Raw genomic sequence first — 22,596 nt, forward strand, 5'->3', positions numbered from 1 at the left:
ACCCAAACTCACACTGTTAAGATTGATTTTATGGTAACGAAGAGCGATGATTTTAAACGCAAAAAGCGTGTTATTCAGACGAATTGGATAATCAGTCCTGCGTGTATTAGAACAGTGCTCTTCAACCTTTTTCGACGTGGTACACCCTTTTAACGTTCGCTCAAAACTCGTACACCCCTGTTCATTAGGGGTCTTAAAAATGACTTTTTTTCTCAAATCGTACTGGCTATTACTTGATAAAATTGTTAGGTTACCTAACTTAAGCCTACACACGAAATTTGGTTCAATTCCAACCAGTAGCCGCGTTGCTACGGGAGAAGAAAGGTTCTATTTATTATATAAAAATAAATACCGAAAAATTTGAAATTTTTCTGTTCACCCCATGAAAGTATTATGTTGTCTATAAAAACGATGTTCTTCAAATTTGGTTCAATTCCAGCCAGTAGAAGCGGAGTTATTGCCGTCAAAAAATTTGGATTTGAATAAAATAGTATTTGGTCACAGAGTCTATTCGCAGCCAGTTAGGCCGCCCGCCACGCAAATTGGAATTTATTTCGTGTCAGCCCAAAAACAGCATGACATTACGAACGATAATCAACCTAAATGTAACAGTATTGGGGAGAGAGTAGGTAAAGCTACTGCTGCAGAAGCGGTAATTCAGATCAGCGATGATAGCATGGCGCACCAGCCTACTGCGTATCAGGCCTGCCCCACACCACACACAATCGATAGTAGCACATGGGCTGCAAGGTGGCGAGATAGCGCAGTGGTATAATACGCGGCTGCAACACCAAGGGTGCGGGTTCGAGTCCGACCGAGGTCGACTTCCGATACCTAAGTGTTGGTGGTTTACCTAGGCTCCTCGCCACCTCATCCGCGTCAGCGGTGTCTTACAAAAGCCTGGAGGTGGGCCGTGCTATAAGTCTACGGAAAATAAGAAGAATATCAGCCTGGTGTAAATGACCATAGTAGTCGACAATCACCATGAACACCCCAAAACAAACAACAAACATGGGCTGCAAGAGATGTCAGTAACCTCAGATCGTATGCCGCTGTACAATGCACAATCTATTGTCGCTAATTTGCATCACTAATAACAAAATTAAATAGTATATTCATATTGAAATGAACCCGAATATTTTCGGCTGACACTCGTCAGGGGTAATCGTCAGCAACTAGTAGAGAATTGGAAAGAACATTGTATATCAACAATCGTATCACAAAATATGACGTCACCAGCATGAAATTTCGAACAAAATACTAAATTGCAAATGCATGGCGAAATAATGGACATAAAATCGGCATTTTTAAACTTAAGGGTTTCGATTTCAACATGGAAGCTGTTTCGACCCTGGCTGGCTACGTCACTTCATTTATGTGCATTGCGGTATTTATTAACGTCGGGTAGGAAGTACCGATTCAAGAAGTCTGAGCTATCACGGCGGTTTCCTCAAAAATCACTAAAAGACAAATGACTAGCTGAACACATGTTTGCTGCATACTTTCCAACACCAAACGGAACCATTGGTCCATTGCCGACGGCTAATTGAATAGAAGTATTTGCTTATGACATCACAATCAAGCGGTGTATACACTTGATAACATCGTACTATATTGCCAGGCCGTGTTATTTTTGGCATATGCCAAAACTGCCAAAAATAGCTTATTTTTGGCATTTTTCAATTTTTATTTTTGGCAATTTTGGCATCGCCCACCAAATAGATAGTTTCAGACTCGAATTAGTCATAGAAACGCTTTATTTGGGTCAGTTTATCAAAAGAAACCACAAAATGTGCAGCATCCACTTATAATCAGTGCCAACAAACAATACTAAGAAGATGAAAAATCCTAGCGATTTCATAGGTTAATAATATCAAACGAAATCACAAAATTTGCAGTATCATCTCGGAATCGTTGCCAATAGGCAAAAAGAAAGAGAAGCCTAACAAATACTTTCAACACCTGATTGCTATAGCTGTTGAATAGACTTATATTGTCTGCACTGTAACAGTGCTTCCAAACTCAGGTCGAATCTGGGAAATATCGGCTTCAACAGTAGCCGTTCAGGGAAAGAATGTAGCCAGTCCTCCAAAAAGGTTTTCAGAGCTTGAAAATTTTTGGAGAGCCGAACCGGCTTTCAAGCATCATGAAAAGAAATCACTTCGCTAGTGACATCGATCTCATCACTGAAAGAATTTTCCTCCCAATACTTTTCCAGGAGTTTCCTGTCTCTCAACACATTCTATTTTGTAGCCCGACCATCCCATCTCCTTCAGTCTATCGAGATATTTTCGGAGGACTTTTCTCACTTCAGGTGGCTTTAATATTACCAACTCACATGAAAGAGTCCTGGGAGTGTTCGCTTGTTTAAGAACATTGACACAACAAGACACCAGAGATGCCACTGAGATATCTTGGAAAAACCCAGATTTGGACGTTGAAAAAACCCAGAAAAACCCAGATCCTATATTTCACTCAAATTTATATGATATAGCTGCAAAACAGTGACTGAGAGTCATCAATGACGGTTATACGGACATAGAAGAAGTTTTAGCCCTTGATATTGAAATCCCAACTGTTCATTTTCATACTTTACATTTTGCTCAGTTAAATGAGCAAATCCATCGAAATATGATGCTTTCCTCTCGACACATTGCTACGGGCATTCGGTATATGGAGGGGGTCAATACGTAGTTGATTATATATTCGCAATGTTTGTCGCAATGCTAATCCACATCTATGATGAGGATGATTTTAGGGTAGTTCCAGTGACTGTGAGCTGACCAGATGGATTAAAAATAGCTTTCGATTCATTAAACTTGGGACAAGCACTTTTATCTGGGATGTTTAGTCGAAAAAGAAACTTCAAGATCATGAAATTAAGGGTACATTTGAATTTGACAAACCCCTCTCCCTCTGAATAACTTGCCCGGGTGCCCAAACTGTCTCTTTGAGTGTCCCTTTTCAAAGTGAATATACTCTGATGTCAACATGGTAAATTAGTTAGATCAACATTTGGTCTTTCCATGTGCATTAATTGCATACTTTACAGCAGTTACATAGGCTACTATATTTACTGACACACAACGAATTTGTTGCAGCACTAGTATTCAAGTCCTAAATCGTTTTGAATTGCAAAACAAATGCTCCAGAGTTGCCTTGTGAAAATGACTTTCTGCGACCTAGAAGTCAGTATTCAATTATGCTCTCTCATCACGCAAGACCTCTCATTTCAATAGTAAATAGGTCTCTAGCAGACTCAATCACAGTAGAATCCGTCGATATTATAAGATCCTACCAAGCTAATAATCAATTTTGCGCCGTAAAATTGACCTGACAAACATGATGTTGAAAAAAACCCAGATTTCAAGCACAAAAACCCAGGTGATGCTCGAAAAACCCAGATCTGGGTGGAAAAACCCAGGAGTGGCATCTCTGCAAGACACTATCTGGCAAAACGAGACTGCAGCTCAGAATAGCCAGACAGTTTGTTGCGTCACAATGTTCAACTCGATCACAATGCAAAAATCGTGGTTGATTTTGGAGGTTCCAGATCCATGAGCAGAATACAATCTATATTTTAGTAATCAGTACAGCGGCAGCTTTCCATTGATACCCGTTTTATCAAATTTAGCGCTCGGCAAGCGGGTCAAAAATGGTCGTAAAATTGCCTTTGGACAAATGGAAAGTATGACGTCAACCAAATGCAGTCAGCCGTTCAATCTCGCTGTGCCCACATCATTTGGGACACCATGCTTTCACCACTAATGAGTGTGCTGGACCCAGATTAAGAAACCTGCCCTTCACACACGCTTTTCTCGCTTGTATCGCGGTCCCGTTAACATAACACCATGAACGAACTATACGCTATTGGCAGGCCGTGTTATTTTTGGCATATGCCAAAAATTGCTTATTTTTGGCATTTTCAAATTTTTATTTTTGGCAGTTTTGGCATCTGGCTCCTGAAATGCCAAAAATAACACGGCCTGTATATTGCTCATCAACCTGTGCGTCAACCTGTACCGACTAGGGCTGGGCACAATGATTCGAGTACTCGAATCAGAATCGAGTATTAATTTTAATGATTCGAGTCGAGTAGTAAAGGACGTTTTTTTCGAGTACTGAAATTGTACTCTTCTCGCCACTGAATGTTAATTTATCAACGAGAATTATAGTTTCGATGCTCATTTTTACTGTAGAAGCCCTGAAACCTTGATTGGCTGTATCGTAGCATACGAAACATAAGTAGTATAGTAGATCGGTCGCGAATCGCCATTGGCTCTTATGGGTGCGGCGGTGATGCGCCTGGAAACTCGTGGTGGTGATGCGCCTTTTAGACCCACCTCTCGGCGGTGATGCGCCATGTGTTCTTATGGGTGCGGTCGTGATTCGCCTTTTCGGGTATAGGCCGCGGTCGTGATTCGCCGTAAACGTTGGGATTCCCTCGAATACGAGACGGCGGGTCATCACCGCAGCCTACACCACGCCACCACCACGAGTTTCCAGGCGCGTCACCGCCACGACCTGTACCCGAAAGTACGAATCACGACCGCATCCATAAGAACATATGGCGCATCACCGCCGAGAGGGGGATCTAAAAAGGTGTGTCACCACCACGAGTTTCCAGGCGCATCACCACCGCACCCTATACCCGAAAGTACGAATCACGACCGCATCCATAAGAACACATGGCGCATCACCGCCGAGAGGGGGGTCTAAAAAGGCGCATCACCACCACGGGTTTTCAGGCGCATCACCACCGCAGCCTATACCCGAAAGTACGAATCACGACCGCATCCATAAGAACACATAGCGCATCACCGCCGAGAGGGGGTCTAAAAAGGCGCATCGCCACCACGGGTTTTCAGGCGCATCACCGCCGCACCCATAAGAGCCCCAGGCAAATCACGACCGATCTACTATACTACTAACATATGGTACAAAGCTACGAAGGTTACTGGATGTAGCACATTCCCGAAGTAATGATTATCCCACATTAACATCATCACCCAGTGAAATGAAATCGGTATGGTCGAAAAAATACCGAAGTATCATTTATGAGACGGATAACAGGCATTAATAAATTATTTGTGGTGACATAAGATTTAGATATTTGAACTTTGACGTATTGTATTATGTCATGGCGTCATAATGGGTGATACTCGATTACTCGACTCGAAGCATATTACGCGATTCAGAATCGAATCACTCAGCTACTCGATTTTGCCCAGCCCTAGTACTGACCCATAAACCTGCCTTTGTGATAGCTAGCCACCGGCTCATTGTGATTCGGATCTGGTACACCCCTGTACACCCCATCCGAGTGGTACACCCTTTGCAAATTCTGGTACACCCTAGGGTGTACGACAACCCCGGTTGAAGAGCACTGTATTAGAACGCAAACTACGGTCGTATAATTGGTCAAACTAATCAGTGACATGGATATTTGGCAACTGCACAACCCGCAGTGATAATAAACTATATTGTCTCACTCCAAAAACTCCCGATACCGGATTAAACCAATTTCAATCGACTCCACTCAATTCACGAACTTTGGTTCCGCTCACTTTTGACCGGAGGAACGGCTTTGAACGGACCGAGCGGAAAATCGCTTGTTCGCTTCTTTCGTGGTCATGGGTAAAGGCAGAAAACGCATTTCGAATACTCTACTAATAATGCTGTTTCTTTTATCACAATCTAACGATAGGAATTGCGAACCTGTGTCTAAAGTAAACGAATAATCGTCTGAACAAACGGGATTTTTTACGAGCAGATTTAACTTTCATGTTCGATTACGAGGATGTTGGCCGAATTGTACGGGCGAAAATAGATCACATGCTCAAATGTCGCATGCGGAAGTGTCGTAATGCTCAATTGTCGCGTGCTAAGGTGTCACAAGTTGAAGTGTCATAATGCTCAATTGTCGCATGATTAAATGTCGCTTATGGAAGCCTCGTGATGCTCAACTGTCGCATGCTAAAGTGTCTAACGCTCAAGTGTCGCATGCCAAGCTGTCACCATGCTTATGTGGCTCCATGCTATTGTATAATCACTGACCAGTGATCAGGCATTAGGGATGGTGTGGACGTGCGGTTCACGTTCGCGTTCTTTGTGTGAAAAGTGAACCTCGGAAATTTAGAGGTTCGCGTTCACAACAGAACCTTAGCAGGCTCTGCACTGTGAACCTTTTTCATATATTACAATTTTCACTTCATTTTACCATCTTTCCTTCCAATTTATTGCATTTCAACTGTCGGTCACTCTATGCATGGCGCTGGCAGCATAAAAAATCAACACTAAACGAGCATGCACCTTGACAATATCAAAAGTTTTACTTGCTTTGTTACAAGAGTTTCCTCGAAATATCTAGCTTACCGTTTGTGAATATTTAGTGACTCTCTGCTGTGAGCTTGACCCGCAAGCACACAACATCACGAGCGAAATGCGTTGTCAGCGAATGATGCTTATTCAACCAATCAATGAGATTGATATCGTTTTCTGATGCAAAATATCTAGCAGGCGTACGGGGTCAATCTTGACTTCATATTTGTACTGTATCATTAAAACCAAATCCGTGCGATTGGGATGTTGGCTACTGCTGTATAACATGTTAATGGGGTAATATCGCAGCAAGTATAGAAACCCGTTTTACACTCTGCTCAATATCAATGTAGCAATTACTCAGACGCTGAATACATTGGTAAGTCCTGGTAAGTCCTCGTCGAAATTTTTGGCTAAGCGACGGAAGATAACGATTTTAGGGGATTATTATATCCTTTGATTGCCTCACTTAATACATTTAGCGACGTTTAGAACGCCAATATGTACTTCAGCATTATGGCATTATGTGGCCCGAATCGTCGCTAGGTATCGTGTACCCGTACGCGTACAGTGTACGTAGGCCTACACACGGTGTCACATTAATATAGGCAGCACCGTAACTTCCGCACCCCAAACCCCCCAATTTGGGGGGGGCGAGCTCGAAGGGGGCCTAAAATTATTTCGTAAATCAGCATAAATTATAGAGTATTTTTTGAAGATTTATGCAAATTTATGCGATTTCAAGGTGCCAAATATCATGATTATTTGGTACTCTTCCCCCAAGAAAAGAACACGCAAGATTGTAAGAAATGGACACATCGGCGTTGGCCAATACCTCGACACGACGCACCAAGATATATAACGATTTAGGACATATTACATGGGACTCCAAGAAGTGCGCCAGAACGATCGGCAGCGTAAAAACCTTTGCCGAAAAGGACTGCCCTCACGCTGACCGAAAACTTCGTTATATATACAAAATACATATAGCTTTAATTGTCCATAGCCTAGGCGCCTAAATGACTGGCGCTGAATGTTCCTATCTTGGCAATCTGAACCTCAGAAGACGACTTCCATCCCGCAGGGAAAAATTATACGCCAGTGAAGAAAAACCAATTTGAAATCGTGTGCGTCTTTCAGTTAAGTACGTTTGCCCGATTCTATATTGCTTGATGTAGCAGACAGGAGGTCACGAAATAACATCGTGTAACGAAGTCATGCCAACGGGTCCGCCCGCCGAAGATGTTTAATTATTATTTACGGGCCCTACAGTTTCTAAGACACCTCACTAAGCTCTATCGGTAAATCTGATAAAGAGAGCAGAGAGGACATGAAAATGATAGCAATATATATGCAAATCCCGATCTTATTGACCGATTTTATCATTAATTATGGAAAATTTTTTTGCTCCACGCTGGCTCACTAAACAGCACGGCTAATTTCGTGGAAAAACAACACGATGGGGAGCGGGAGTTTATCACCCTATGGGGGGGCCCAATACCAACATTTTGGGGGGGGCTGACGAAGTGCTGTTACGGCCCTGAATATAGGCTATCACCTCATCGAAAGATAGGATTGGAATAAGCAATATGACGTCACGTGACGCCATGAGGATCATGTTCGCGTTCACCTTCACACAGAACCTTTCAAAAAGGTTCGAGTTCACACGAACCTGAACCTTTCAGAGATTCACACCATCCCTACCATGCATCATCAAAGCGATGATCTTGACGACAAGAAAGTTCGAATTGGATTAATTGACGTGGACACAATGCGCACAATGCGACCGCATAATTGGTTTAAGGATCAGTTTGATCAGTGAAATGGATATCTGGGCCAACTCTTGAACCCCGCAGTGATTCGTAACTCTCGTCTCGTTCATCTCGCTCTAAAAACGCACGGCGACAAACAAATTAGTCAGATTGGTCCTATTAGGCCTATATGATCAGAGGGTTGCAATTAGGGATGGTGTGAACGTGAGGTTCACGTTCGCGTTCTGTGTGTGAACCTCGGAAATTTTGAGGTTCGCGTTCACAACGGAACCTTGGTAGGTTCTGCCCTGTGAACCTTTTTCATATATTAAAACCTTTACTTCATTCTAAAATCTTTGGTTCACATTTATTGCAATTCAACTGCAAACCACTCTATGCATGGCGCTGGCAGCATAAACAATCAACACTAAACGAGCATGCACCTTGACAATCTCAAAAATTTTACTTGCCTTGTTACAAAAGTTTGCTCGAAATATCAAGCTTTCCGTTTGTGAATACACTACATGCAGTCAGCGAATGATGCCTATTCAACCAATCAGTGAGAGTGATATCGTTTTCTGGTGTAGAAATCTAGCGGGCGTACGGATCAATCATGACTTCATATGTTTACTGTATCACAATAAGCAAATCCGTGCAATTAGGGTGTAGGCTACTGCTGTATAACTTGTTAATGGGGTAATGTCGGTAGCAAGTATAGAAACCCGTTCAGCACTGTGCTCAATATCCACGTATAACAATACTCAGACGCCGAAGACATTGTCCGGTCTGGCCTAGACCGTTCAGGCGTAAGCTTATATTCGCTGGCAAGTCCGCATCGAAATTGTTAGCAAAGAGACGGAAGATATTGATTTTATGGGATTATTTTATCATTTGATTGTCTCAGTTGATACATTTAGCGACGTTTAAAACGTCAATATGTAGGCCGTAGGGCCTACTTCAGCATTTTGGCATTATGTGGCACGGGTCATCGCTAGGTATATCGTGTACATTAATATAGTCTATCACTTCATTAAAATATAGGGTTTAAATTAGCAATATGACGTCACATGACGTCACGAGGTTCACGTTCGCGTTCACACAGAACCTTTCAAAAAGGTTCGCGTTCATACGAACCTGAACCTTTTAGAGGTTCACACCATCCCTAGTTGCAATGTTATCGTGGTGAATTATAATCCTTTCTTACTGCCCTGAACAGCAAGCGTCGCATGCTAAAGTGTCAAAAAATACTTCCCGGAGGGATTGACGCACCTGACTTACACGTGCTAATAGAGACACGATGATGACTTTCGTGTGTACGATACCACACTGCCATATTTGACAATCTCACGATTTAAATGTTCAAATATAAACGCATGTAAAGATATCAATTAAATGTAACCCACACACTAAAGGGTAAAGTGTCGTATGTTATAGTGTTGTAGAATGTTAAGTGTAGCATGCAGACTGTCGCAAATAAACGTGTCGTATGCCAAACAGTCGTATTGATACTAATGTGTCACTTACTGAAGCGTGTCATACTGATCCGTCGCATGTTCTAGTGTAGCGTGCTAAAGTCTCGAATGATAAAGTGTCACAACTGTCACATGCTCATTGCTCATTAGCTCAGGTGCCGCATGCTGATATGTTCACGAACCACAGACTTGGCTGCTTGAATATCGGAAATCGACATGCACTCACGATATTTTTGCATGAATACTGAATTTTGAGATTTTTATTGCGCGAAAGCCTAACGATAACATACCTTCGATTGTAGCTGTTGTAGTCGGTGGAACTGTGGAACGGACGACTGGATTATACCAGTAGGTATAGCGCATGTGGCGATCAATCTATACCAGGGGTCACCCAACCTTTTTGCAACCAAGGGCTACTTTTGGGTACTGATCGCAGTGACGGGCTACCATTTACTCCCGCCGTTTACCCGTACCAGATTGAATTTCCGCTTTGATATTCATAACACTGGTCAGGAATCACATTGCGATAAGACTTCTACGAGAGTTTTCTAAATCAAAACATCTCATTTTAACTAGCTAAGCACTAAGACCTTTTAAGAAATCACGAATCACTTTGCACCATGTTTATATAAATTATACAGCAACAGTCAACTCAAATTTTAAAATAAATCATGTCACACTTTAGACCGGACATCATCAAGCTGTTTCTATATCACTCAGTGGCAGGCCTGACATTTCATGCAATCAACTAGTGCGCTGTACTGTGGTATGTAACTTGACACTTCAACTCTGACTAAGTGTTCCCGATATGCATTAGTGAGTTCTGTTGTGTATTTGTTTTTGATTAAGTTCATGTCCGAGAAGGATGGTTTACAACGATAAGTTGAACCAAACACGCTTGCAACCGTCATAGCTGCTACCAGTGTTGGGATCAAGTCACTACCTTCGAGTCACGAGTCATTGCACATTTTGACTCGAGTCAAGTCAAGTCAATCGATTTTCGAAGATGACTCGAGTCAAGTCAAGTCACTCGTTTTTTGGACGTGACTCGAGTCAAGTCAAGTCAAGTACGAGTCAATTAACAGTTCGAGTCCAATTGAATGTTCGAAGCATGAGTGATGAATCAAACTCATTACATTTTGCTCGTTACCTGAAGGACAGAATAATTGGCCATTTATCCTGAATGAAATAACGAATATGAAGTTGAATACATGTAAAAGTTGTTGTGTCACTCACGCATACGTAGAACTGGTGATAACATACGTTAGTGAATGTATAGGCCCAAGCTACAGTCTGTTATTATCATCCAAAATTGAGGATCGAATTCGAAGCTTCGGGAAATTGAAACAAATGGATATCGGACAATATATTACCCATCCATCTTCACATCCCTGAGGTTATAAACGCATAAACTATATTCGTTCGATTTAAATCATACAATAGGGTTGGTAAAGGTGAGCTCTGCGCAATGTAAGCACTGAGCTATCTAAGGAAAATAGATACGTTGCTATTAGAATTAGATAGATCCACTACTACTGCAGCGTAAGCTGTGATCATTTATTTGTGATGTAACAATGACACCGGCGGATCGCGAACAATCCGGACATACACAAGACACAGAGATTTAATCGACCCAGTTTGCTTGATGACTTGAAATTGACTCGTGAATTTTGCTCCGAGTCACGAGACAATCCACATTTCTGATGCGCCGAATCAAGTCAAGTCATTGTGGCAAAGTGACTCGAGTCAAGTCAAGTCATACAAAAAAGTGGACTCGAGTCTGACTCGAGTCATCCCAATACTGGCCGCTGCGCATACACTACTGTACTTTTCCAAGTCAACAAGACCCCAAAAGTTTACTGCAGCCTTGTGGGCTTTGAGGTGGAGGTCTTTTTGCAGTGCTACTATTTTAATTTTAAACTGTTCAGCATCCAGACATAACAGATTTCAATATACCTGACAGCAGCATCGATTACGGAAAGTTAGAAATATGGTACTAAGCTGCGTTGAGTGAAAGAGAAACAAGCTGTGTCAAAAGATGCAATGCGTAATGGACATACACATATTGAAAATATGCGAGTACTTCACCGCTATCTGCTACCGAATAGTAATGTCGTATACTACTTTCGTATTGTCCTGAATGTCGAGCTACCATAACGGAACCGTCATGTCGTCTGTATGGGCAGTGCGCCGTATCCTACGTCTTCGATATCTTGTGTTCTATTACATGTTGGTATATTACTAATTGTAATTGAGGAAATTTGATATCATCATTTTAAGTGTTAATTGTGTATTGACATTTGTAAGCTACATGTCAATGTGATTTAAACAAGAATAGCTGAATCCATCAATCTATATATTTAAAAGCTCACTGGTAATAATCTGACGAATATTGGTAAATGCTGCTATTCGATCTATTTTTAAAACAGTCTCGCGGGCTGCTCATCTGTTCCTCGCGGGCTACCTGGTGCTTGCGGGCACCACGTTGGTGACCCCTGATCTATACAATATAGATTGCATCGCTCCACTCTTTCATTTACCAAACAAAGTGTTATTCTTTTGTGCGATTTTGAGCGGACATGAACGATATATATCGACTTATTTATTATTATATTTAAAATATATAATAATATGCTCACCCTCTGTTGTTGTCGTTAGTGTTGTCGTTGGTTTTGTTGTTGTTTCGCTCGTCGGTTTAGCTGAAGTGGATTGTGAAGAGTTGGTGGCGTCAGCAGTGGTTGTAGTTGGATCTGGCGAAGCTGAAAAGTGTGAAATTAATCCCACCGAGGTAAATGACTCCCAAATTTATTGTACTTGACGCAGCCGTGTCCGCGTCCGAGATTAGGCCTGTATATTAGGGATGGTGTGAACGTGAGGTTCACGTTCGCGTTCTGTGCGTGAACCTCGGAAATTTAGAGGTTCGCGTTCACAACAGAACCTTGGTAGGTTCTGCACAGTGAACCTTTTTCATATATTACAATTTTCACTTCATTATAACATCATTGGTTCAAATTTATTGCATTTCAACTGCGAGCCACTCCATGCATGGCGCTGGCAGCATTCAAAATCAACACTAAACGAGCATGCACCTTGACAATCTCAAATGTTTTACTTGCTTTGTTACAAAAGTTTGCTCAAATTATCCAGTTTTCCGTTTGTGAATATTTATTGACTCTCTGCTGTGAGCTTGGCCCGCAATCACACAACATCACGGGCGAAATACATAGTCAGCGAAGGATACTTGTTCAACCAATCAATAAGATTGATATCGTTTTCTGATGTAAAAATTCGAGAAGGCGTATGGGGTCACGCTGGATTTCATATCTTTACTGCATCATTAAAACCAAATCTGTGCGATTGAGGAGTTGGCTACTGTTGTATAACTTCTTAATGAGGTAATATCGGTAGCAAATATAGAAACCCATTTTACACTCTCATCAATATCAATGTAGCAATACTCAGACACCGAATACATTGTCCTGTCTGGCCTAGACCGATAAGGGAGTCCTCGTCGAAATTGTTGGGAAAGCGACGAAAGATATTGATTTTATGGTAGTATTATATCCTTTGATTGCCTCAGTTGATACATTTAGCGACGTTTAAAACGCTAATATGAACTTCAGAATTGTTGCATTATGTGGCCCAAGTCGTCGCTAGGTATCGTGTACATTAATATAGGCTATCACTTCATTGAAAGATAGGGTTGGAATTAGCAATATGACGTCACGTGACGTCATGAGGTTCACGTTCGTGTTCACACAGAACATTTTAAAAAGGTTCGCGTTCACACGAACCTGAACCTTTCAGGGGTTCACACCATATATATTATTCGAATCTTACAGCTGCGCATACTCACACAGGTTGCGTATCGTCCGCATAAATTAATCTGTATGTATAAATCACCTATACGCTATATGATAAATTAACATGCAGCTGTATCACAGCTCCATTTCTACCAGTGCTAGGCACCTAGAAAATTTTAAGCTTTTTCAAATTACATTAGAATTAGAATTATAGCAACACAGTTTTATTCCAAATTAGACTAGAATTATTATTAAATTGAATCAAATTCCGAAATAGAAGGAAATACAACAGTAATCAAGTTCAATTCTTATCGAATTCGAGTTCATTCTCGTAAGCGTAAAAACGGCAAACGTCTGTACATCGAGTTCGGCTCGTTTCGCAATATACGGTCCTCTAGCACTTTCATGAAAACCAGAAATTATATTATATTAATATTAGAGCATGGAAGCATTTCGCAAATTAGAGTAGAAGTCGATGACCGGCCTTTAGAAAACATAAGGCCAGTTAGACCAGCCTACGACATTAGTCCAAAGGACGATTTATAGCAACTTGAGGTATGTGAGAGTTGGCTATATCATCAAGACCGCACATTAACAATTCGCGGGTTTCAATATTGTTGCTTGCATATAAAAGTTAAACATACATTCTAATATTGCTGGTCCAACTTTGGAAATTCGCAAACTAAACAGTAACCAAACACTCCCGCTTACCAGTATAGTATCTTGGTAACAACTGCTCAATATCAAAACCTTCGCCAAATTTAAGGAATGACTGGACTTACTTTCTGAACACAAGCCTTCGTCACAGAATGAGTGTTTTGGATCACAACTCGAGCATGCATCTCCTTTTGCGAATGGTTTCACTGCCGGGCTAAATAAAGGGTCCAATCGTTAAATCGTTAAACACGTCCATCTTATGTTACCATATTTTGGAATCGGAAAAGGGGGACACTTCCACTAAATCATAAAAGTTGGTTGGCGGAAATTGAAAACAAGTGATTCTGTATTAAATACTGGAAATCTTGTTGGGCTGACCAAAGAAAAGGTCGTCCCCTTGAATTTACTCCCGAATTACCCACTTTTTACGTCACTTAAAATCAGTCATCATTTTCATTCGATTCCCGAATGACCCGCTCGAACGTCCGTATAATCTATTTCACGTCATTTATGCCGATTTGCACTTGACTCCGTCCATTATCCTACCTGCAAACGCTGTAAAGGAAGACGAATTGCCAAAAAGAAGGACATTCAGGCGTCCTCGTAAAGTAGGACGTATATGGTGATCACCCTAGTCTATTTATAATACGATGCGCTATAACAGCGGCGAGCAACTTCTCCAGTCGGCGGGCCGGATATAGGAAAATGAAGTACTTGGCGGGCCGGATATAGGAAAATGAAGTACTTGGCGGGTCGGATATAGGAAAATAAAGTACTTGGCGGGCCGGATATAGGAAAATGAAGTACTTGGCGGGCCGGATTCCTAATTCGATAAAGTAATTGTGAAGGTCAAAAACAGTTATTAAGGAATTTATTAAGGTAATATAATTCAATAGATGTCGAAATCAATGACGCATCTATGGTCGATCAAAGTTGTTGACAAGTTCTTTGAACTCTGGTTGCATGTCAGACGTATAGAACCGTGGTAAAGACTGCACGTGAGCGTCAGATAGATTGGAACACAGCTCTGTCTGTTCATTTTCATGGTCGCAAATGTGATTAGACCGCACTTTCATGGCCACCTTTCTTTGGCCGTGGGCGACATTATCATGTAAGACCGAAAACTCTCAGCGGGCCGCTTAAGATCCATTTGCTGGCCGGATTCGGCCCACGGGCCTTATGTTGCCCGCTCCTGCGCTAGAAACTAGCAAATTTTCCGCTTTTCCAAAATAGATTAGAATTGAAGTTAAATAATTCGCAAAATACTTGAAAACTGAATAATATTAAGAATTAGGAAGAAATACAACAAAAATCGAGCTCAGTTCATATCAAATCAGAGTTCGTTTTCAAAATCATGAAGAATGGTAAATGCCTTTACACCAGCGGCGGGCAACATACGGCCCACGGGCCGGATCCGGCCCGCAAATGGATCTTAAGCGGCCCGCTGAGAGCTTTTGTCTTACATGATAATGTGACCCACGACCAGAGAAAGGTGGCCATGAAACTACTTGTTCAGTTCAGGCGGTATACATGCATTTGCGACCATGAAAATGAACAGACAAAGCTGTGTTCCAATCTAACTGACGCTCACGTTCAGTCTTTACCACGCTTTTATACGTCTGACATGCAACCAGAGTTCAAAGAACTTGTCGACAACTTTGATCGACCATAGATGCGTCATTGACTTCAACAGCTATTGAAGTATATTACGTTAATAAATTCCTTAATAAGTGTTTTTGGCCTTCACGATTACTGTATCGAGTTAGGAATCCGGCCCGCCAAGTACTTCATTTTGCGATATCAGGCCTGCCGACTGGAGAAGTTGCCCGCCCCTGCTTTACACCAATCGTGACTCGTTTCGCTTTGTACAGTTCTCCGGTAGCGTTTTCAGAAGAAGAAAAAAAGAAGAATTTCAAAATGGGAGCATAGAAACATTCACAAATTAGAACACAGTTAGATTACCGGCAAGATATGATTTTCAACGGTCCTTTCTTATTGAGTCATGCCGTGATCATGACATCCCATTCACGACTGATATCCTCTTGGTCCAGGCTGAGCTATTACCCCCGTGGCTGAATTCGTGATATCATATCGTAGAATCCTTTAATTTTTGTTCCGTATACAGCCGAGGATGAATTAATGCAAAAGTACTTATACCAGAAGGTAATTACAGACCGTGGCGCACTAGACCTTTACGGGAGATAAGCGCCACTACCACCTTTTACCATAATAATAATAATAATAATTTTATAATAATAACTAGCTCCTACCAACGGCGCATTGGAAATGTTTGTATAGTAGGCAAGACCATTTTCTGCTGCATTTGGAATGATCGGGTCCTCTCCATGCAGCATATTACGTATCATAAATAGCATCCTCGCAGACAATCCAGAGAACAACTATAGCCACGGAAATTAGGAGATTGAACTCTAGTTTTAAACTTTCAGTGAAGTCAAGTTAATATTATGTATTATATATGATGTTAGATTGCAGATTTGTGATAAATGGAGAATTGGCAATAAATAAACCTAATTTTGATTACCATTTCTGTGTTTTTTACAGGTAAACGGGATGCAACCGTGATTTGATACTCATTTCATTCAATCAGCAAAAACAATCTATATCGAAATGATATTTAACGCATAGGTTTAAAAGTGGTCGACCACTTATTGCTATAATTCATTATTATTAAACTAATGTTATGCCGAGTATCTAACAATACGAAGGTCTTTTGTGCCATCAAGTATTCAATTTCATCAACAGCACTAGCTAATTGGATAATTTAGTAAGGTAAAGTCGGCGTTTCGTAGTCGATTTATTCTTCTGATACATTTCATATGCAACAATAATATTACCTCTGTGGACTTAGGTCAAATGTCATTTTCTGAACACAAGATCACACTGTCAACGAAGGAAACCGTCTTTCACTAGTGTTGCTCCCATTTGTTTCCTTTTGTTTTTATTTTCTTACCTGTTGTTCTGCTACTTGACTTAGGTAGGAAATTATTATTACTTCTAAAAATGCTCGAGTAAAAGAACCCTCTCTCTCTATCTCTTTCATGACACGTAGAATGATTTATGTGACTTAACGTAAATTTACACGATATACTAACTTATTTCCGGCTGGCTTATATCGACAAAACAGTAGTATCCCGCGGGGGTTGTCGTCGAGTCCGCTGACGCTTCTGGATATTAAACGGAATGTAAACTACAAACGATAATACAGCCTTAATAAATGAAATCTTACGAGCATGATACTGCAGCGCAACCAATGCGATCGGAGCTTGACCAGACTACTTGAGTGTAATGTCCGCACACCTTGCCTTCAGCACAAGCGCCTATTTCATAATCGTAATTTTCCATCTGAAATGAAAGTATACGCGTTTATACGCCGACGGTATACCATGCAGAGTTCGCGTTCGCGCGACACCTATACTTCTTTCTGAATATGATACAGTCAACTTCGCTTCATAAGGACACCGGCTAACCCGGATAACCAATTTATTCAGCGAAAATGCTCGAGAGCGGAACAAAAGTAAAAATTGGAAGTAAAAAACTCCGTTATTTCGGACAATTCTCAGCTTATTTCGAACACAGGGTCGCAATTCTTATCGTTAGGTTATGACGACACAATAAACAGTACCTCGTTCGTTTTTTACACGAGATAGGTGATTATGGTGAAACAATGTCGATCCATCCATTAACGATCGATTGCCGAACCAGCATTACGATCGCTTTTACTTCGGTACAATCGCCTCATATCTGCCAAGCTAAATTCTTTTTGCTTTTATTTTCTCACTATTTTGCGGAGAACTTTTATCAGGTGAAAATAGTCTTCCAGAATAATGACCGTACTATTTTAACCCTATAAGTGTTTTACAGAGAAATAGAGTAAAAAGTATGATCGTAATTCTTGAATCGTTTTATTGAAATACAGTACTGCACATTATACAAGAGATGAACCATAAGGTATATAACCTCCGTTACATACACAACATAGTAGTATTTACAATGCGCTGCTGTCTGTCGTTACGCATGACAATGTAACAGACCATTGATTTCCGTTTTACTCGACTAAAAGTGGACGGAACCAAAGTGTCCGAATTTTAAGCGGGGTCGACTGAATAGTGATACTGTTCCGACTGAAGAGCTTCTTGGAGTTACAGAACATCCATATACGATCAAACAGTATGTTCATATTGAAATGAACAGGAATATTTTCGGCTGACGCTTGCCAGGGGTAATCGTCAGCAACCAAGTAGAGAATTGGAAAGAACATTAGAATAACGCGAAACAATAACTTCATATTGTTAATTTATTCGCTAAAAGCTTTTCGACTGACTCTCATCGGTAGCGAACGTCAATGATAGGGTGAATCAAATTCGGAATGTAGAAACTATTTTGTCTGTAGGACGTAATAATAACAAATACAAACAACTATAGTATAGACAGGCAAGACACGGTAGTAACGATACAAAACAAAAGTACATATTCGGTCATAAATAACCGAGAACAAAAAAACACAACATTAATGAAATATTCCAAGAGTGAAGAGGCTTTCCTTATATGACATTAAGAAATTTCGAATAATCGAGGCGAAAAGATCGCCTAAGCTCAATGTACTATTTTTAGTTGGTATACACATTCCGACAGAGCATATATGGTTATTCTAGGTTTTAAACTTCGAATCAATTCCGTGTAAGAAATCACAAGTTAGACTCTAGTCTTAAAGTATCAGAATATATGTAAAGTTCAATCTGACATACCTGCCTTAGCAAAACGAATTCAAGATCGGACGTATAGGATATGATAAAAATATGACTGACCTCATCGTACCAGGCCTGGATCGCTGCGCTCAGGGTGGTGGATTCCGAAAATGTGCCGGACGAGAAATATATGTTTTCACCGTCCGACGAATCTTGATCGTGCTCAAAGCGACATTGCCTTAATGGAATATGATTATAATTCAGTGTTGGTTCCGTGATACTCGCAGCATCCAGATGCAGTCAACGATCTTAATCTCTGCTACACAAGATACAAGGTTGCCATTTTCCTTTCTCATATTGGGCATACGCTATTTACCGCAAACTGAGGTCAATGACAATGCCGTATATGAGACTAGTGTTTAGGTATAATATAACGCATATCATTGTTGATTTAACTTTTCTCCGTTACGCCAATACACAAGCTCGAAAGAGTGGATCATTTTTACTTAGTTGTCCAAAAGATGATTTTCATCGTAGCTGTCTTATTGATAAGTGTGGTCTATCAAAAAGGAATTCTTGCAATGCCCATTTCCTCATTGATTCTCGGATAACTCCGTATGCCGCGGAATTTGTGTTATCGTGTAACCACAATTTGTAACTTGAGTGTATTATGCTATTCTGCTATTTGATCGTCAATTCGTTCATGGTTTATTTTGTGTTGTTGTGTAACTGTCATTTATGACCTAGTGTTCCTACTCCATTCTGATATTTGATCGTTGTTTCATACCACATCTCTCTTCGTGTACAATGTGAATTTCATTGACCGTAACGCAACAAACCTCCAGGCGATAAGCGCCAAATCTTTTTGTTTAATATTTATTATAATAATAATAATCAACAACAAGCCTTCAGAGAACCAGAAAATATTCGCCGAGTTAAAAAACATAAATCTACTATATATAACTACCATAGAATACCTGTGGATAAAATGAACTGGGCATCAAAAACAGGGCTAAAGAACAGAATCAGGAAATCATGATTTTCTCACAAAACGAATAGATCGGGTGTCTATGAGGAATGGTGCGAACCCCTTAAAGCAGTGGTTCTCAACCTTTTTTACCCGCGGACTCATCTCAAGCTCGCCAGTATACCCGCGGACTCAAGCTATATATTAATGATTTTTTTTTTCCAAGGGAGTGTAATACGGTATCAACAAAAAATGAGCTAAAATTGAGTCAAGGAAGCTTTCTTAAATCTGTCTTTCCACATCTGTCGGCTTTGCAATTCAAGCAACTATTCAGTAATGCAGACCACATCTCGATTTCCACTTATATTAGACAACTATAGATGGTTTCTGTGATTAGCACATGTCCCTACGATTTGTAATTTCCCAAATAGTCTGTAAGTGAACAAGTCGCCATAATCAATCACCAGCACTCAGCGTGTATCGCACCGGAAACCTGTGCAATGTGCCTACGTGCAGGACCGTAACAGCACTTCGTCAGCCCCCCCTCAATAACAAAACGTTGGTCTTGGGCCACACAGGCCTTAAACCTAACTTCTGGTGGGCTTCACCCCCAGACCCCCCTTCCGATACGTTTTTACCGCTACTTCTCGGCGAAATTTTTGTACCGTTCGTTCAGTCGTTTTGTTTCGAATAAACCGTGCGAGGCATGAAAATATTCCATAATCATGATTGAATCGGTCGACATGATCGGGGATTGCATCTAGTTGTAAATTTTTTATGCTATCTCTGCTTATGCATTCATATTTATCGGTCGAGCTGAGCGAGACGTTTCGGAACATGATATAATGATATAATTTTTCTAAAAAGTTGCATAAATTTTCAAAAAACACTCTATAATTTATGTAATTCACGAATAATTTTGGCCCCCCTTCGAGGTCCCCCCCTCAATTATGGGGGTTTGGTGTACGGCAGTTACGGTCCCGCATACGTGTGTAGCGTATAAAGAGCTGTCCCAGGGGTTTATACCTGGCATATTCTGTATGTGAATTGTTAATAGTGAACACGCGGCATTAAATTCCGAGTCCGGTCGTACTAAATTCAAGTGAATCCGACCAAAATTGTAGAGTTTATGACCGTGATAAAATTGCTTATGACAATTTTAGCAATAAGGCTATACCTCGAACATAAATGTAGGGCATTTTGAAAAATTCCAGTTGGCGATAATTGGGGTTTTATACCTGGCGTGATTGGTATCAAACCAGGATGATGCGACAGATGTGAAAAGCATACCCGTTTTGCCTGTGATACTTGCAACCAACTGGTTTGCCCAAGACACAGAAAATATTAGGAGAACCAATAATGCTTGGAATGCTGATCAATTTGTAGTGGTGCTGTTTCGTTGTTCTTGCGTTTGAAATATACGTGGCCAAACATCGCTTGTTGAGGTATCTCTAATATTGCTTCCAAAACTACATTCACTGCAGTATAATTTATTAACTTGCAGGAATTTCGTATGCCCCTTATCAACAAGAGGTAACGGGCTAACGGCACAATAAGAAGCATATAGAAAGAGATTCAAACAAAATCCAAATTGGCGAAATATGACGTAACAATGCAATGATAAAAAGGAACGGTAGCTGGCCAAAGTCAGCTGTACCGGTACTCCGGTAGTCATAATAAAGGGATAATAGAGAATCAAATTATACGATACTCAGAAGACGTTAAACAGACAATTAGGGGAATATATTAATGGAATATTGAAAGATTGTATACAAACTCTTTATCCTTTTTATGGTGCCGTTAATTCTTGATAAGGGAAACCCGAAAAGTCACCGAGGTAATAAATTCTACTGCAATGAATGTAGTTCTGAAAGCACTATTGAAGTTGAGTGCCGCCAGTCACATATTTGAGGTATCTATGCATTTTCTATGACAGCTATTAAGGTTACTAACATTTCAAAATGGGTATTTTGCAAATCACTCAGCCTAATTCTCAAATCGGAATTGGACGAAACCGGACCATGACGGGGCACATTCACTTTCGGACCAAAAAGCTATTTTCTCCGTAAGGCTGCAATGACTTTGGTCCGAAAGTGAACGAGCCCCGTAGGTCTGTCAATTACATGTTCCGAAATCGTATCGGAAGTGGAAGAAAAAGTGTGCCGAGCCGATTAAGTTACTGAAAATTCCTGTGTTCGCGGACTCACCAAGGACCTTCCGCGGACTCAAATGAGTCCGCGGACTCGGGGTTGGGAAACACTGCCTTAAAGGTTCAGGTTCGTGTGAACGCGAAACTTTTTTTAAAGGTTCTGTGTGAATGCGAACGTGAACCTATGACGTCAAGTGACGTCAAATTGCTAATGCTAACCCTGCATTTTAGTGAAGTGATGTATTAATGAACACGATACCTAGCGACGACTCATGCCCAATTGCCCATACCACATTATGCCACAATGCTGAAGTAGGCTATATGCTGACTTTTAAAATGTCACCAGATGTATCAGCTGGGACATCAAATGCTATAACAAACCCATAACATTATTATCTTCCGTCGCTTTTCCAACAAATTGGACGAGGACTTGCAAGGGAACGTAAGCTTACGTCCTAACGGTCTAGGCCAGACGGACAATGTATATTTGGCGTTTTCGAGTTTCGCTTCGAGTTGATTTTGTTATGCCTCCTCCGTGCATAGAGTGGCCCGAAGTTGAAATGCAAAGAATTTCAACCAAAGATGTTATAATGATGTGAAAAATGGTAATATATGAAAGTGGTTCACAGTGCAGAACCCCCAGAACCTATACCATGGCTCGGTTGTGAGCATAAACCTCTAAATTTCTAAGGCTGACACACAGAACGCGAACGCGTACCACACGTTCACACCACCCCTGTAGTGTCTGTCATGGCCTCTGCTGAACAACT

The 22,596-nt window shown here is 40.9% G+C and overlaps 1 protein-coding gene across 1 annotated transcript in view; it reads right to left on the reverse strand.

The window, feature by feature from the left end:
• LOC145459251 (cysteine-rich venom protein-like) overlaps positions 1 to 22,596 on the reverse strand; it is a 34,028-nt gene that overhangs the window by 9,448 nt on the left and 1,984 nt on the right. Inside the window, exons 3-7 of the mRNA XM_080337898.1 lie at positions 18,831 to 18,948; positions 17,252 to 17,367; positions 17,118 to 17,189; positions 14,130 to 14,218; positions 12,184 to 12,303 (exon numbers count right to left, since the gene is read on the reverse strand). Of these exons, the coding sequence (XP_080194024.1) occupies positions 12,184 to 12,303; positions 14,130 to 14,218; positions 17,118 to 17,189; positions 17,252 to 17,367; positions 18,831 to 18,948 (515 nt within the window). The remainder of the gene's footprint in view (positions 1 to 12,183; positions 12,304 to 14,129; positions 14,219 to 17,117; positions 17,190 to 17,251; positions 17,368 to 18,830; positions 18,949 to 22,596) is intronic.

The sequence above is a fragment of the Botryllus schlosseri genome, chromosome 16 (assembly GCF_051294905.1).
Source record: "Botryllus schlosseri isolate E-star chromosome 16, Bs_hap1, whole genome shotgun sequence".
NCBI classification, from domain to species: Eukaryota; Metazoa; Chordata; class Ascidiacea; order Stolidobranchia; family Styelidae; genus Botryllus; species Botryllus schlosseri.